Source organism: Aquarana catesbeiana, linkage group LG12, assembly GCF_042186555.1.
Source record: "Aquarana catesbeiana isolate 2022-GZ linkage group LG12, ASM4218655v1, whole genome shotgun sequence".
In the NCBI taxonomy this organism is placed as follows: domain Eukaryota; kingdom Metazoa; phylum Chordata; class Amphibia; order Anura; family Ranidae; genus Aquarana; species Aquarana catesbeiana.
In genome coordinates, this window is record NC_133335.1 from 205,151,074 (window position 1) to 205,167,645 (window position 16,572).

Here is a 16,572-nt window from a genome sequence, read left to right on the forward strand (position 1 = left end):
TCTCTCCCTGTAGGACATTTCTCTCTCTTTCACAGCTGGATCCAGATATTGTTTGGTTGTATCTGTGTGAATGGCAAAGCCCTCCAGAAACACCTCACCCCTCCCTGGTTCCTCTTCCTTGGAAAGGCAAACCTCAAGATGAGTACACGCCGAACGTTCATCTCCTACTGCAAAAGCTGCAGTGACATTAGTTGGTAACAAGAACCAACCGCCCACACTTCATGTAAATCACCTGCAGGCAGGTGATCTGGATTCTGCAGAGAGCATGATGACCTACAACATCCTTTCTATACAAAAGACAAATGATGAAACTCTACAGTGACTTAATCAGAAAATCATCAACTGCAACACTGGCTACTCTGTTAGAAGAAATAATTTGTGAGATGAGCAGGAATAGACAGTGTCCTCTATGGATCGCTGGATACCCTTCAGAATGTGTCACAAAATAAGGAACCCAACAAAATTTATACTTGAGAAAGCTCAGTCATAAAGTGTATAATTATTAAATTAGCAAATTAAGTCAATAACTGTTCAAAATCAATTACATCTTCAGATTTTCTAGAGCAAGTGGTTCTCAACTCCTGTCCTCAGGACCCACTAACAGGCCAGGTTTGCAAGATAACTGAAATACATCACAGGTGATATAATTTGCTACTCAGTGATTGCAGTATTCTAGTCTGCATCTCCCCAAGGTAATACATAAAACCTGGCCTGTTAGTGGGCCCTGAGGACAGGAGTTGAGAACCAATGTTTTAGAGGCATTTGGTAAAAAAAAAAAAAAAGATAAAAAGAATAGTGGAGGTGTGGCTCCACTAAAGCAAACCTGCAGTAAACAAAAAAGCAGCCGGAACAGCACACAAAGTTTTCATTTCCTGAACCGTTATGAAATCTGTCCTTTATATCAAGCTGCTGTGGATGAGGTCACTGCCGTAGTCCCGCAGGCTGACCACAGGAGTCAGAACCCAATGATCTGGGCTGAAATGTAGATGCACTTAAAACTGAATATTTTGGGATTTATGTGGTTAGTTATTTCTACAGCGACATAAGTACATAGATTTTTATTGTGAGCATAACCATACCCAAAATGAGCATGGCACCTGGAGCAGTTTTGCTCAGTTTACTATTCTGTTGACAGCACAGAGCATTCGTGGGATGAAAAAAAAACATGCAGTAGTCGTCATGTTTTTTTTTCTTTTTTTTTTTTTTTTTTTTTGAGAGCGGTAAATACCAGTCTGAAGCTGGGCTCACACTATTGTGAACTGGATGTGGGGAATGACAGAAGATTGTTACTGGCTGTCAATGGAGCCGGTTCACACATCTCAATGGCGGCGGTCCTGTGTGTCTTTGGCTCCATTTCAGGTTTGAATTGAGGCAAAAATTCGGGCCCGATTCATCTCTGAAATGGAGAACAGGGGCGCGCCGGACCCCTGCTGTGAGCCGCATCGGTATTAGATGTGAACCCAGTCTGAAGATCCGTGTGTACAGCAAGCTTTTACAAAGTATTTGCAGTACATTTTTGTACAAGCTTAAAGTAGCCTACTTTGAAGGCTTTGAACCATCAGCTTCGGGTTGGAGATGTAAAAGGCAGTTCTTGGTAGAAGTACTTTCTGAATCATTGACACAAGTCTAAAAATAAGGCAAGCCAAACATTTTGCAATTTTTTTTTTCTTCCACCACAAGTGGAAGGAAAGAAAATCACTACCAGTCAGTGTTGGGGGAATACCTCCCGTAGGGCTTTTGTGTTCACACGATGATTAGTGTTGCTGGCTAAAACAAGCACTAATTGTTCAGGAAAACCCCAACAGGCTGGTTGTAACCAAAGTGCCCATTCTGCCAGTCCCTGCTGAATTAGCCAAATTTTGATCCATTTATGGCTGGCTTAAGGAAGTCTGACATTTTCTCAACCTTTCATTTTTCATTCTAATCTTAAGCTGGCCATACACTGTTTAAATTTCAGCTAGTTATTGATATGCCAGCCAAAGATCGCTTAGTGGGTGACCCTCTTGTCAATTAGAAATTAAGTAGAGATGCACAACATATGGGGGGTTATTTACGAAAGGCAAATCCACTTTGCACTACAAGTGCACTTGAATTTGCACTGAAAGTGCGTTTGGAAGTGCAGTCGCTGTAAATCTGAGGGGTAGATCTGTGGGGAAGCTCTGATGATTTTATTATCCAATCATGTGGAAGCTAAAATGCTGTTTTTTATTTTTCTTGCATGTCCCCCTCGGATCTACAGCGACTGCACTTCCAAGTGCAATTTCAAGTGCACTTTGCACTTGTAGTGCAAAGTGGATTAGCCTTTACTAAATAACCCCCATAGTCTTACCTGTCCGCCTCCCACTCCCAACACATTTCACCCCACAAAGGGCATAATCATGGAGACCCTATTTGACCTCTCCTGTCCAACATTCTTCAATTAAAAAAATTGAAGGGCCTGAGCAGAAAATTGTCAGCCAAACAGTATTTGCATCCAGCCAGATGCAGATGCTGATGAAGTGTTCTGACAACCACCACCTGCGACTCTCAGAGTATATTAGCCTAGAAGGTAGAGCGTGGATGGAGGAACATGTTAGAACTTGTTTATGGCCAGCTTTAGCCCGGGTTCACACCTATGCGAATTAGATGTGCGTTTCCGCACATCTAATTCACATAGTAGGAGAATGTGACTGGCTCCCTATGGAGCCGGTTCACATATCTCCGGGGCGGCTGCGGAGCGCACTGCACAAAAACGCTGTGCGTCTTTGGCTCAGTTTCAGGGCCGAATTCAGGCATAGAATCGGCCCTGATTCGTCCCTGAAACGGGAAACAGGGACGCACAGTGCTCCTGTGCGATCCGCAGCCCGGTATAGTGTGAACCCGGGCTGAGTCAGTGACACAGGTATCAAGTGCCTATCACTTTCAGGAGACAGTGGTCAATGGCAGCCCCCTATTGCTCTTATATTTCTATAAAATCAATGCAGCAGCACCCTGTTATATAAGAGGTGGAATATTTCCTCTTTATCAGATGGTGAGTGAAATATTCACTCTCATGCAGCACTGCTACTATCCCACGCTGGATGTGTCTGAGAGTGTTTGCCATGGTTCCTCTTACATGCCGCTATGTCTATACAGGAATTGGGCCCCTTTCATGCGGGGCAGACTGAGGCTGCGATCTGCTTGCTCAGCAGTGGATCTATCCGCTGATCCCCACTGAGCAGACGGAAAACAGACCCGTGTCTGCTCTGCATATGCAGAGTGGACACGGACACAGACCACTCTTCTCTATGGGCGGCTGGATGTAAATGGACTGCCTGTTTGTTCACACCCAGCTGCCATCTGATCTGCTGGACGGAAGGTGAACAACAGAGCCTTATCGATTGTTTAAGGCTTGATTCACACCTATGCATTTTGAGTGCTTTTTGCATTTTGCAGATTTGCACTACAGCCCATTTAACATGGTTTCCTATGGAACACGTTCTGTAGAGCAAATCTGCAAAATGCAAAAAGCACTAAAAATGCATAGGTGTGAATCAAGCCTTAGGAAGATTCCTGGATGGATTAGCTGCCACACACAGTTGTTCAACTTGTGTCTAACAAAGAAATAACTTCCCATTCTCCCTAGACAGGAAAAAAGAAAATGATTATCCACCTGGGCCGTCATCTACCTAATGCTGGATTCTCCTCAGGAATATATGGAGAATCCTGGACAGCTGAAACTGGCTATGAATAAAAGGGAATTTAGAGCTCAGAACTCTTCATGGTTTTTTAAATAACACTGAACAATTTAGGTGGAGACAGAACCATGCAGAAGCCTACTCCAAAGGTCATTTTTGGTGAACCTGATTTGTGATTTATATATTGGTAACCTTTCTGTAATGAAGAAGATAAACCTGTCCTTGGAAACCGTATTAGTCCCATAAGGGTCTGTGTCAATGTCATCAATTTGAGATGCCTCTGAGACCCTTCAGAATTATTGGACCTGCAATCAACCTTCTTTGGACCTGCATTTAAGCTGCATCAAGCAGGTTTTGCATTCCCATAAACTTGCAAGACCCATCTGACGTAAACAAATTCCCATCAACACAGGTCCTAAAACATGCAAACTTACCTCTGTTTTGGAGAAATGTGCCATCTCCATCACCTGCTTTGCTGTAGTCATTTTGTAATAATGCCCTGTATTCAAGAACTGTGTATTTTTATATATTTAAAGCACTTTTTGGAATAAAATACAATGAATTACCCTTGCAGTCGCTATCAATCTTCTGTAAAAGCACGCTGCTGAAACAAATCAACCACACTGCTGACTGGGCAAATGATCAGCTTTATTTACATCCAGAGAGGTGTCACCGGCATCTCATGAGCAGAGAACATGGCCACATAATTGTCTTTAAGGTCTAGACAAGTCTCTGTAGATAGGTTTAGCAGTGTGTAGGTTGGAACCTCACAAAGGTATTGCAGCAGAGGTTAATGCATACACACGGCAGGTCAACTTCATAGTGTCCACTACAGCAACATTTACACAGCTATGGCATCTGGGCAGCAAATCACTCAAGTTATTATAATATTTGACAAAAAGGCAGATAAACTTGCATCTCCAGGCTTGGTCATAAATCCATTATTTTATTTTTCATGCAAACTTCCAGCATCTGTCACCTTCTTGATCATAAGTACCTTGGCTGCCAAAGATCTTTCTGGTATCTAAGTGTCAGACCCATCGTCTCAGTTTACGCTGTCGTGTGAATATATTAGGATACTAAGGGTCCATATACAGAAGCTAAAGACTGCATCAAACGAGGAAAAAAAAGAATCCTCACAACCAATCAGGAGTTAGATTTCTTTCTCTAGTATTTGCTAGACAACAGGTTGCTGGAATTTGATCGCTATAGACACATCTTCATTAAAGGGAGTCAAAAGAGAAATATGCAGGCTGCCTTGAATGTTCTCCCCTCCTAAAAATGCTGGACCTGGCTTCTATACCATCAAGGGAATTATATCAAAATTGGGGCAGACAGAATCTGGAGCAGCTGTGCCAGCCAGTCATCTTCTATCTTTCATTTTCAAAGCTTAACTGAACAAGCTGAAAATAGAAGCTGATTGGTTGCCATGAAGAACTGACTAATTCTGTCTGCTGCAGTTTTGATAAATCCCCCCCCCCCATGAGTCATTGATCTGGAACAATGACTTACCTGATCTGCACACTTGTGACTCAGAAAGTACTGAAACTTGTGGGTCACCATTGCAACCAGGCAACCAGCATTTTCAGAAAAGGGAACCCAATAGTGCTTGTATTTCTTTTGTGACAGGTTAATTTTAAAGTGCCTACAAACATACCATAATCATTACCAACTGCTACTGAGCACTGCATGATAATGTTATTGGTCCAAAATCACTGCACCATGTTTGATCTTGGCTCATCCCTTTGGATTTCCACAGAGCTGGAGATTAAGGAAACATGTTAACCAAACCAGACTGGGGCTGTATTTACTCCAGTGCAGGTTTGAAAATTATCACCTGACTGAATTTCATGCGCAACTCATCATTTTCACCCCCCAATTTTTAGAGGGACTACTGTCTTATGTACAGCACATTGATTTCTGAAATAGAACTACACGGCAACTGAAGATAGAAATAACTTCTGGGTCTTCCATCCTGATCCTGATCCTGATTTCAAACATCAATCTGGTTGATTGCAACCAGAACACACTGGTCATCCCTCTCAGCCATTGGCTGAGAGTGCTGATCGGATGCCGATCTGCAGACCTTTTTCAGTCATGCTCCTTCGACAAAAGTCGGCTGAACGACTGGAAGCTGTACACCTAAGCCGTTTAATATTTGGGTGTGTATACAGCCCTTTAAGCTGGCTATAGATTATACAATTTTCTTGTTCAATTTCCTTTAGGTTTACTTTCAACTGTGTAGTGCAAGGGCCTGCCTGATTGCATAAAGAACTGCCACTTTGCATACAAAGTATTGAGGTTTCACCTCATATTATATGGTTTTGGTAAATCTAAAGGAAAATTGTATAATGTATATCCAACCTTAGTTCAAAGGTATGCATCAAAACACAGCAACCTAATTCATCCAAACTGTATTAGTATCCCAGTGAACCTACTGTCAAAAACAGACTTTAGGTCTGCTAATCCCCCTTGAGGCTGCCATTACAAAAATGTTCTCACTGCCACTCACGTGCCCAATTACTTACCTTTTGTCCTAGGGCAGTGATGGCAAACCTTGGCACCTCAGATGTTTTGGAACTACATTTCCCATGATGCTCATGCACTCTGCAGTGTAGATGAGCATCATGGGAAATGTAGTTCCAAAACATCTGGGTTGCCAAGGTTCACCATCACTGTCTTAGGGGGTCCTGAAGTCCCAGCAGCCACTGCTTCACTTCCTGTTTTGTCTGCTAGCCATGTCTGAGATTCTAACCAGATGCTCAGGAAGAGGCAACCTCTGCCTCACAAAGATTTGGTCCTTTACCCCAGCTAACACAGGAAGAAAAGCAGCAGCCTCTAAGGCCTGTTTCACACGGGCTTCAGCTTTTATAAGAGCAGTATTAACTTCAAGCTTTGTCAAAGCATTTGCAGAGCTTTCAGCAAGCTTTTGTTATACTATTCAGCTCCATTTTGTATATGTTGAAAACAGATCCCAATGGGAGGGCTGATAGCCTGCTAGCAGCTTGCCTAAAGTGGCATTCAACAAGCTTCAGGAAGTGCTGAAGCTTGCTAACAGCTTGCGTAAAGTGGCAAACAGCCCTCCCATTAGGATCTGTATTCAACATTCATAAACTGGAGCTGGATGGTATTTTAGGCTCGATTCACACCTATGCGGGTTGCAGTTTGCATATTCCAGGTGCATTTTGCAATACATGTTTTTGATCCATTAAAGTCTATGGAACCAGAAAAAAGTCCCTGGCCCTTTCCATAAAATGCATAGATGTGAACGTGACCCATAGGAAACCATGTAAAATGGACTGTAGCATGTTTCTGCAAAACTGAAAACGCACTAAAAAAAAACGTGTGAACCAGGCCTTAAAAGCCTTAACAAAGCTTGCTGAACGCAAACTTGCCGTTCATGATGCTCTTTTACAAGCTGAAGCCCATGTGAAACATACCTAAGACTTCAAGGGATCCTGCTCCAAGGTAAAAGTTAAGTATTTGGTGGAGATCAAGGGGCCAATCTGGTAACAGCGGCCTCAAAGACCAGTAGACCTAAAGTCTAAAATCTGATTAGTTGCCTTTCTATTCATTGCTCTTTGTGCTGTCAGTTTAGGGAAAAAAAAAAATCATAGAACCTTCATTAAACCAGAGCAAACCCTCTGAACATGACCCTTTCTGCACAGTTCCTGAAATTACGTTTTTCTGATTGATCCTCTGACATTTAAGAAAAAGAGACAGAAGTTTAGAAGTACAGCATTCAGGTTGGAAGGTCTTCCGGAAAGACAGATGTCTTGATGTTTTGTTTTTTTTGTTGCTGTGTCTATGTATAGAAGTGTGAACTGTAGGCGACTGATGACCAAGCAATGAGTTTGGCAGTGCTTTGTATCCCTTGATGGAAAGGCGACAGCTGAAGTCCAGATAATGGCTATGCAACACCAATGTTGGGAATAGGAGCGCTGGTGCCATCTATGAAGCTACATGTCTCGGGTAACTAAGCAAACAGAAACAGACTCAATTATATATTAATACTTTAACCATCACAGTATGTTGGTGGATCTGGTAGAAGATAACACTGAAAAGCAGCCTATTAAAGACAACACCTTCATAATAAAGCTTTTCATTTCACCTAGGTCATATAAGCGGTGATGCCATCGCTGCAAAGGCATCTTGAAAATTCTTTATTTCCTGTAATGTTGTTGGTTGGGATGAACTCTTGTCTGAGAGAAGATATGTACATGGTGAAGGGTGCAGAAGATCCTCACATGGGTTGCAATGGGTGGACGGTGACAGAGGAAGCCCCAAGCTTAGTCCATATGGATAACAGTCTGTCAGGGCATCCTGAACGCCCTTCACCAAGAAAAAGGTAAGTTTTCACGTGATGGGGTTTTTGTATTTAAAGTCACTTATCTCCACTCTCTACTCCAGTCCGAGACAGTTGACAATTTTCAGATGGAGAAGGGAAGGAAGCCTCATGCACTTCTCTGTACATCATTGTTGCAGCCTTCATATCCCACAGTCTAGACCTGGCATTCCTCACAAGGCCCCGCTGTTCGCTTTTTGAGCTCTTTCACTTGAAAGTGGCGGTGAGTGTTGGTATCTTGGCGGTGAGAGGCAGCACCGCGGCGGCCTGCTTCCAGCTCCACGTGGAGAAAGGCTTTGACGCGATGCTGCCTCCCCTTCCCATCACTGTAATCTAACACGCGGCACTCGTAGGTCCCTTCATCTGAGATCTTGACATTAGACAGGCGTAGCTTGTGTGATATGTTACTTCCAAATACCTTCACCACCTACAAAGAGAACAGAGAGTTATTTGTGTATTTACAAGAAGTGCCTTCAAAGTATAACTAAACCCAACATATCTTTTTTCATCTTTAATAGAGAAGGGAAACCTCCCCTATGCTCAATAGTTCCTCCTGCTGACCATAAGTCGATACTGTGTGTCCTAAAGGGACGGGTCGGTGGAAGAAACCGCTGAGTGCAACAGGGGACCAAGTATCTGACACTCCTGGAAGTACAGCACAGATCTACGGAGCAGATAGTAAAAGAGGTTTAAACTTTCTTTTCTCTGCAGGGGGCACTTTGTTTTTTAATTCTAGCAATGGTCTTAAAGTGGTTGTAAACCCTTACATATACCGTCTGAAGTGACTGGCCTCAGGTGATACACAGAGCTTAAACAAATCCTCTTACATAAGTCGTACCTGTTTATCTGCAGTCTTTTCTCCTCTACAGCCTCCTAAAGCACACATTTTACACAGCATTTCTGAGCTCCAGGGGGTGGGGACCTGACGTCACACACTGCACAGTATGGAGCAGAAAGCTGAGTGTAATCTGAGACCCGAGTGGAGGGAATGGACACTCCCCTACGCAACGCCTCAAAGGGAAACATGCACTGCTGAGGCTGTTAATATGCTGTGTGGTGGAGGGGGTGGGGTAACCCAAGAAACTCACGCAAATAGCAGAGGGAAAACAGAGCAGACAGAAATCACACTAGGTGCTTTGGATTGAGCCAAGTACACACTATAGAGCAGAGATATGCAATTAGCGGACCTCCAGCTGTTGCAGAACTACAAGTCCCATGAGGCATTGCAAGACTCTGACAGCCACAAGCATGACACCCAGAGGCAGAGGCATGATGGGACTTGTAGTTTTGCAACAGCTGGAGGTCCGCTAATTGCATATCCCTGCTATAGAGGGATATGCTCTGTTTATTTTTAATTTCAGAGATATTCAACTTCACTAAGGCTGGGTTCACATTTATACGAATTGGATGCGGATTGGATTCTCTTAATGGAGTCCTTTCACATATCTCCATGGCGGCTGCGGAGCGGATTGCACAGGGGTCCTGTGTGTCTTTGGCTTCGTTTCAGGTCCGAATTCAGTCAAAAATTCAGGCTTGAAACAGAGAACAGGGATGCACCGGACCCCTGCTGTCTGCCGCATCCATTTTAAGTGTGAACCTGCCTAAAGTGGTTGTAAAACACTTACCTATACCCAGTGAAGTGACTGGCCTCAGGTGATACACAGAGATGAAACAAATCCTCCTATATAAGCTGTACCTGTCTATCTGCAATCTTCTCTTCTCTACATCTGTTCAAAGTGCTGAATTTATAAAGCTTGTCTTTGTGTTCAGAAAAAAGGGGACAGGCAGCTGAAATGACACTCTGCAGAGCTCAGTGAGGAGAACTCTGAGAGCTGATTGGAGGGAAGGGACACACTCAACTCCACACAGGAACAGAGCTGAGGCTGTCAATCTGCTGGTGGTCCCTCCCCTGTCACCTTTTTTTCCCTTGGTGTCAGGAAAACTTGTCAGAAGTGACTGCTGATAGCAAAGAAACTAAGCAGCAGACAGGAATAACACTTACATAGTACACAATATAGAGGGATATGCTTTGTCCATATTTCATGGTTTACAATCACTTTAGACCAGACCTCCCTTTGTAAATGAAAACCTTGCATCAGTAGATGATAAGCACTTACATTTTCCCCATTCAAAAATCAATGTTTTTCTCCTGTTGTGACAGATATAACTTTAGTGGGAATCTGGTCACTTTTTTAAAGTGTCAGTTCTATTCCGTGCCTGCTCCTGTCCCCCACCCCCCATGTGGGCAGACAGCAGGAGCCTGCACAGCTACAAGTTAGCAAACAGTATAAAAAAAAATATAAAAACTGCGCTATAGATCCCTATCTATCCCTAGTAAATAAACCATAAGCAACAATTCTTTTGTATAACAAAATCACAAACAGTAAATAGAAAATAAATAAGAATCGCGCTAAATAATAAAAGTGAAGTCCATAAGTGAATCCATATGGATTCTATTCATCTGTGCAAAAAAATTTCCACAAGCAATGTGATAATGAATCAATCTCTTTAATGGCAGTGTCCATCAACCATCACCAAAAACTGCCATGAATCCCCCACCAGCTGTAGAAACTGCTTACCAGCTCCTGTAGACCCCTTATAGGGGGTCGGTGTACGCCTGTGGCTTCAAACCCCGCGGGGGCCCTTCTCCACATCTCAGGGCTTCTCCACACTTCCGATGTCACTCAGTGAGTTGGATAGAAGTTGGGCACCAAAAAGAAACCAAAGGCTCCACAAAGCATAAAACCTTTGGTGGTGACGTTGCTCCGCCCTACGCGTTTCATCACAAATGCCCCAGGACAACGCCATTTGTGATGAAACGCATAGGGCGGAGCGACATGCTGACGTCACCATCTCTCTCATGTCTCGTTGGACGGGTTTGTTTGGTTGTGTGCTGGCCGACACACCAAACTTAAGGTGCTTTACTTACTGCTGCGGGTGTTATAATTGTATTACTTAATAAAGCCAACAAGGATTTTATCCTATGTGGAGCCTTAAGGTGCTTTACTTACTGCTGTGAGTGTTAAAATTTTATTACTTAACATAAAATTCTTGGTGGGTTTATTAGTAATAAAATTATAACACTCACAGCAGTAAGTAAGTAAAGCACCTTAAGGCTCCACATAGCATAAAATCCTTGGTGGGTTTATTAAGTAATACAATTATAACTCTCACAGCAGTAAGTAAAGCACCTTAAGTTTGGTGTGGCGGCCAGCACATAACCAAACAAACCCGTCCAATGGGACATGAGAGAGATGGTGAGGTCAGCATGTCGCTCCGGCCTATGCGTTTTATCACAAATGACGTCTTCCTTGGGCATTTGTGATGAAACGCGTGGGGAGGAGTGATGCGCTGACGTCACCATTTCTCTCGTGTGCCGACCCACCAAGGATGATATGCTTTGTGGAGCCTTTGGTCTCTTTTTGGTGCCCAACTCCTATCCAACTCACTGAGTGACATCGGAAGTGTGGAGAAGCCTTGAGATGTGGAAAAGGGCCCCCGCTGAGTTTTAAGCCACAGGCGTACACCGACCCCCTATAAGGGGTCTACAGGAGCTGGTAAACAGTTTCTACAGCTGGTGGTGGATTCACTGCGCTTTTTGGTGATGGATGATGGACACTGCCATTAAAGAGATCGATTCATTATCTAATTGCTTGTAGACATTTTTGCACAGGTGAATATAAACCATATGGATTCACTTATGGACTTCACGTTTACATGTTAGCAAACGTTAAGGCTTGATTGCGCCTAGATGTTAACCCCTACTATATTGTACTAACACTATATTAGTGTCACTAGTGATGTCAGTGTTAGTTAGTGACCCTTCCAGTGTCTGTTAGTGCCAGATTTCCCACCACCCTATCACAGTCCATAGTCGCTGATCACCGCCAATTACAGCCTAGCATCATAGCTGTGTAAATTCCAGTACAGTGGAACCTTGGTTAACGAGTAACGTGGTTAACGAGCGTTTTGAAAAACTAGCAACTTTTTTTTTTTTTTTTTTAATTCTGACTCGGTTTGCGAGTGTTGCCTCGCAAAACGAGCAGAATTCAAGCTAATGGGGTGTGCAGTACCGCATTTGGCCAGATGTGCGGGGGCGCCGGTGACACTCGGTACGGTTCGGAGCTGTTTGGAAATACTCGGAATCACTCGGAAATACTCCGTTCTCGAATGTTTCCGAGCCTTTCCGAGGGTTTCTGAGTTCAGCAGAGCTGTCCCCGAGTATTTCCGAGGCTCTCCCGGCTCCCCCCCCCTCTGGCCACATGCGGTATTGCATGCAATAGAAGTCAATGCGAAACAAATTATCTTCCTTTCCATTGACTTCTATATGGAAACTCGCTTTGATATGCGAGTGCTTTGGATTACAAGCATTCTCCTGGAACGGATTCTGCTTGTAATCCAAGGTTACACTGTGTATATTTCATAGTTTGTAGATGCTAGAACTTTTGCACAAACCAACTAATATACACTTATTAGGGGTTTTTTTTTTGGGGGGGGGGGGTTACTAAATACACGTAGCAGAATACATTTTGGCCTACATTTATGAAGAAATTAGATTTTCTATTTTAATTGGATATGTTTTATAACAGAAAGTAGAACATATTAGGGTTTTTTTCAAAATTATTGTTTCATTCTTTTTTCATTTATATAATTAAAAAAAAACCAGTGGTGATCAAATACCACCAAAAGAAAGATTTATTTATGTGAAACAAGTGATATAGATTTCATTTAAGTACAGTGTTGCATGACGGTGCAATTGCCAGTTAAAGTAGCACAGTGCAAAAAAGCAAAAAATGTCCTGGTCATGACGGGGGTAAAACCTTCCAGTGGTCAAGTAGTTAATGGATACCTCCACGAAAAAAAAAATATATAGGTTATCGTTGTTGACCTGATTCTGAAAATGTACTTGTCTAGCTAAGAAGCCTACCTGGAACACACATGAAGAATTCAGAGTAAAGTCAGAACTGATCTGCATATTTGTTCCAGTCCAGAAATGCTAAAAGCCATTGAATCAGCATGACAGCAGGGCATTTTTTAGAACAATAAGTAAGTAAGCACCAGGAAGATATAACAGTATTTGGGGAAAATGGAAACATTTTAAAGAAAAAAATGGAGAAATATTTAGGAAAAATGAGTAGGGCCTGAGCAGACCCGGAAATAAGGGGAAAAAAAGGGCCGATCGCAGACCAATTGGGAGGGGAGATAGGGGCGGGGGGGGGGAGAAGTAAGGGGGAGGGTGGATGAGAATGGGTAGGTAAAGAATAGAATTTTCGGAAAAAAAAGATATAAAAGTAATACTAGCATTTAAAATTTAAAATGAAAGATTGGACTTTTATTACTACTGTGTTTATTTAATTTTAAACTTTTTTGATAATAGCAGCAATAAAAAAAATACCACAATGATGTGAAATCGAGAAAGAGACAATAAATGAATGTAAAGTTGAATAAAGTCTCTCCAAAGTGTTCGCTGAAGTGGTTAAAAAAAAAAAAAAGTAAGCAAGCACTTTGTGGCTTTTCCTATAACTCTGTGGTTGTTAAGGAATGGTATTTACAGCCCAGTCTGATATACAGCTCACCACAAAAGAAGAATTTTCTCCTTTTACAATGACAGCTGGGTTCTGTATGATTACTACAGGTAACACCATTTCCATGCATCCATTTTGACCCCTATAACCACTGAGCTCTCTTAGATCAAAAGCACATCTGTAGCACGCTAACAGCTAATGCTAAATAAAAATATTATCTTTCAGGTCTACCGGCTTTGTTTTTAATCTCCATTTTTTTTTTTTTTATTCCCCTTCAAATGACACCATTCTTAATTAATTTACATATTCCCCCAACGGGACAGTGTCTGTGTTGAACTTTCCTTTCCTATTGCTGCCAAATGCCTCTCCCTCTCGCCACACAGCGCAAAATCAATAGAAAAACCTCTGCGGCTAATTAGCTTTCCTTCCAAATTGATCTTCTCGTGGTATTTGCCGTTCTGTGAAATGTAAAGTTTGCTCAGTCCGGAAAGAGAAGAGCGTAAATCAGATTAATGTCCCGTTCCCCGTCTCACAGGTTGGTGATTGTCAGGATGCTTGAGGGAAAAAAATGCCAGCTGTGGGTGCACTACGCTGGGTGAAAAAAAGGGGCATGGAAGGCACATGATCTAACGCATGATATAGTTTATTCATAAACAAGGTTGATAAGTACAAAGAAATGACTACGAGTTCATACAAACTAGGTTACAAGATATTCATTAAAAATTAGTTATGCCTATACAAGGGCAAATGCTCAAGGTAGGCTAACACGTTTCGAGGTGTTCCCTCTTCATCAGAGCCTTGGAAGGTAAAAGAAAGTCTGTAGGATGGGGTAGATATACATGGAGAGGGGTGGCTGATTAGGAGATGTATCCCATAGTGGGTGATGTATTCTCCTTTACTCTAGATCAGGGATATGCAATTAGCGGACCTCCAGTTGTTGCAAGACTACAAGTCCCATCATGCCTCTGCCTCTGGGTGTCATGCTTGTGGCTGTCAGAGTCTTGCTATGCCTCATGGGACTTGTAGTTCTGCAACAGCTGGAGGTCCGCTAATTGCATATCCCTGCTCTAGAGGTATCCACATCACATCGCTCTGCGTTTGAACTTGTTGTAAGGCTGCAGAATACATCACCATACAAACTACTGAGTACCATTTTGAGTTGCTGCAATGAAATTTCAGCAAAATGGACTAGCCTGCTGCATCATTTTTTCACTTTGATTTTCGGGGTGTCTTTGAATTCAGCCCAATTAGGTTGATAATTTTCATTTCCATCAAACGATGTGGCATCCTTTTTTAATCCCTAACACATTACCCAGTCTATATCTGTATAGAGATCCAGCATGATATTTTTTTCCCATTGAGATCTAATGTGTTTTCAAAGTGTTCCTTTCATTTCTTTGAGTAGTGTGCATAGTCCAATCTGGACCAATGTAACTATGTAAAAATATCCATATCTGGATTTCAGCTTTAGTAGTATCAGACCCATGCTAAGTCTTACCCACAACTACATTGAGAGTTACATTTGGTCCACTGAGCTGTCATATGTGCTGTGTGAATGTAGCAATGAATATTAATTATGTGCATTGAATAATTGATTGAGTCATATGGTATAAGCAGATGGAGGTGTAGAAAAGGAAATATGCTATTACACAAAATATGTGTATACTAATGACATGATTTTAACTAAATTTAACTAATTTTGTAAAAAAAACAAAAAAAAAAAAAATCAAATTTGGTGTGGTCCTTTTAAAGTCCACATGTTACATGGCTGAAGGCATGGGTTGTTGTCTAACTGCTGGGTGGGTGAGGGGACAAATAGGTGGGCGACAGACAGCTTTATAAATGGGCAGAACTGTCAAACACAATAGGGTTCATTTACTTAACCACTTCAGCTCCGGTCGGATTACCCCCCTCCCCCCCCCCTTCATGATTAGGCCATTTTTTTCTATACGGCACTGCGTTACTTTAACTGACAATTGCGCGGTCATGTGTCGCTGTATCCAAATAAAATGTACGTCCTTTTTTCCCACAAATAGAGCTTTCTTTTGGTGGCATTTGATCACCTCTGCAGTTTTTATTTTTTTGTGCTAAAAAACAAAAAAAGACCGACAATTTTGAAAAAAAAAAAAGCAATGTTTTTTACTTCCTGCTATAATACATATCCAATAAAAAAAATTTAGAAAATCTAATTTTTTCATCAATTTAGACCAATATGTATTCTGCTACATATTTTTGGTAAAAAAAATCCCTATAAGCAAATATTGATTGGTTTGCGCAAAAGTTATAGCGTCTACAAACTATGGGATATATTTTTGGAATTTTTATTTGTTTATATTTTTTTTTACTAGTAATGGCGGCAAATTATAGTGGGACTGCGATATTGCGGTAGATAAATCGGACACCTAACTGACAGTGCTCAGTGATCAGTAGTAAAAAATATGTACTGTCGCTGAACTAATGAAACTGGCAAGGAAGGGGTTAACATCAGGGGCGATCAAAGGGTTAAATGTGTACCTAGGGAGTGATTACTAACTGTGCGGGGGGTGCTTGTGCTGTGGGAAGGCAGAGATCCGTGTTTCTGCTTAGCAGAAACACAAGATTACTGCCTTCCCTTGTCACAGAACAGCAATCTGCCTTGTTTACATAGGCAGATCGCTGTTCTGTCTGTGCGTCGAACGATTGGGGGGGGGGTCTGCCGGACCCACTGATTGGCTCCCGTTGTGTCCAATCACAGCAGGAGTGAGTCGCCGGTGGCGCGCATGAGCTCCCCAGACTCAGAAGTGCACAATCACAAACCTGTATGTGATTCTGCACAGATGTGTGTGGGGCGGTCCGCGTCAGTTTAAAGAGGTTAAAGAGGTGGTGAATGTAAATAGGGTAAAGCTGTATTCACTTTGAGGAGCCAATCATGTGCTAAGAAAAAAAAAATATTTTTTTTTAAAGTGGGTCTATAGGTACACGTGTCTCCCAGAAGACATCGGGGGGGGGGGGGATCGCTGAAGAAGAGAATATAACATCCTGCGCCTCAGACCGGACGGATCAGAAG

At 42.3% G+C, this 16,572-nt stretch overlaps 2 protein-coding genes across 2 annotated transcripts in view; one reads left to right on the forward strand and one right to left on the reverse strand.

Moving 5' to 3' along the window:
- The window catches only part of TTI1 (TELO2 interacting protein 1), a 58,399-nt gene extending 54,170 nt beyond the window's left edge, over positions 1-4,229 (forward strand). Inside the window, exon 8 of the mRNA XM_073606539.1 lies at positions 14-4,229. Coding sequence (XP_073462640.1) covers positions 14-185 — 172 coding nt within the window. The 3' untranslated portion in view covers positions 186-4,229. The remainder of the gene's footprint in view (positions 1-13) is intronic.
- Positions 4,230-4,283: 54 nt separating this feature from the next.
- The window catches only part of VSTM2L (V-set and transmembrane domain containing 2 like), a 151,747-nt gene continuing 139,458 nt past the window's right edge, over positions 4,284-16,572 (reverse strand). Inside the window, exon 4 of the mRNA XM_073606542.1 lies at positions 4,284-8,428. Within this exon, the coding sequence (XP_073462643.1) occupies positions 8,159-8,428 (270 nt within the window). The 3' untranslated portion in view covers positions 4,284-8,158. The remainder of the gene's footprint in view (positions 8,429-16,572) is intronic.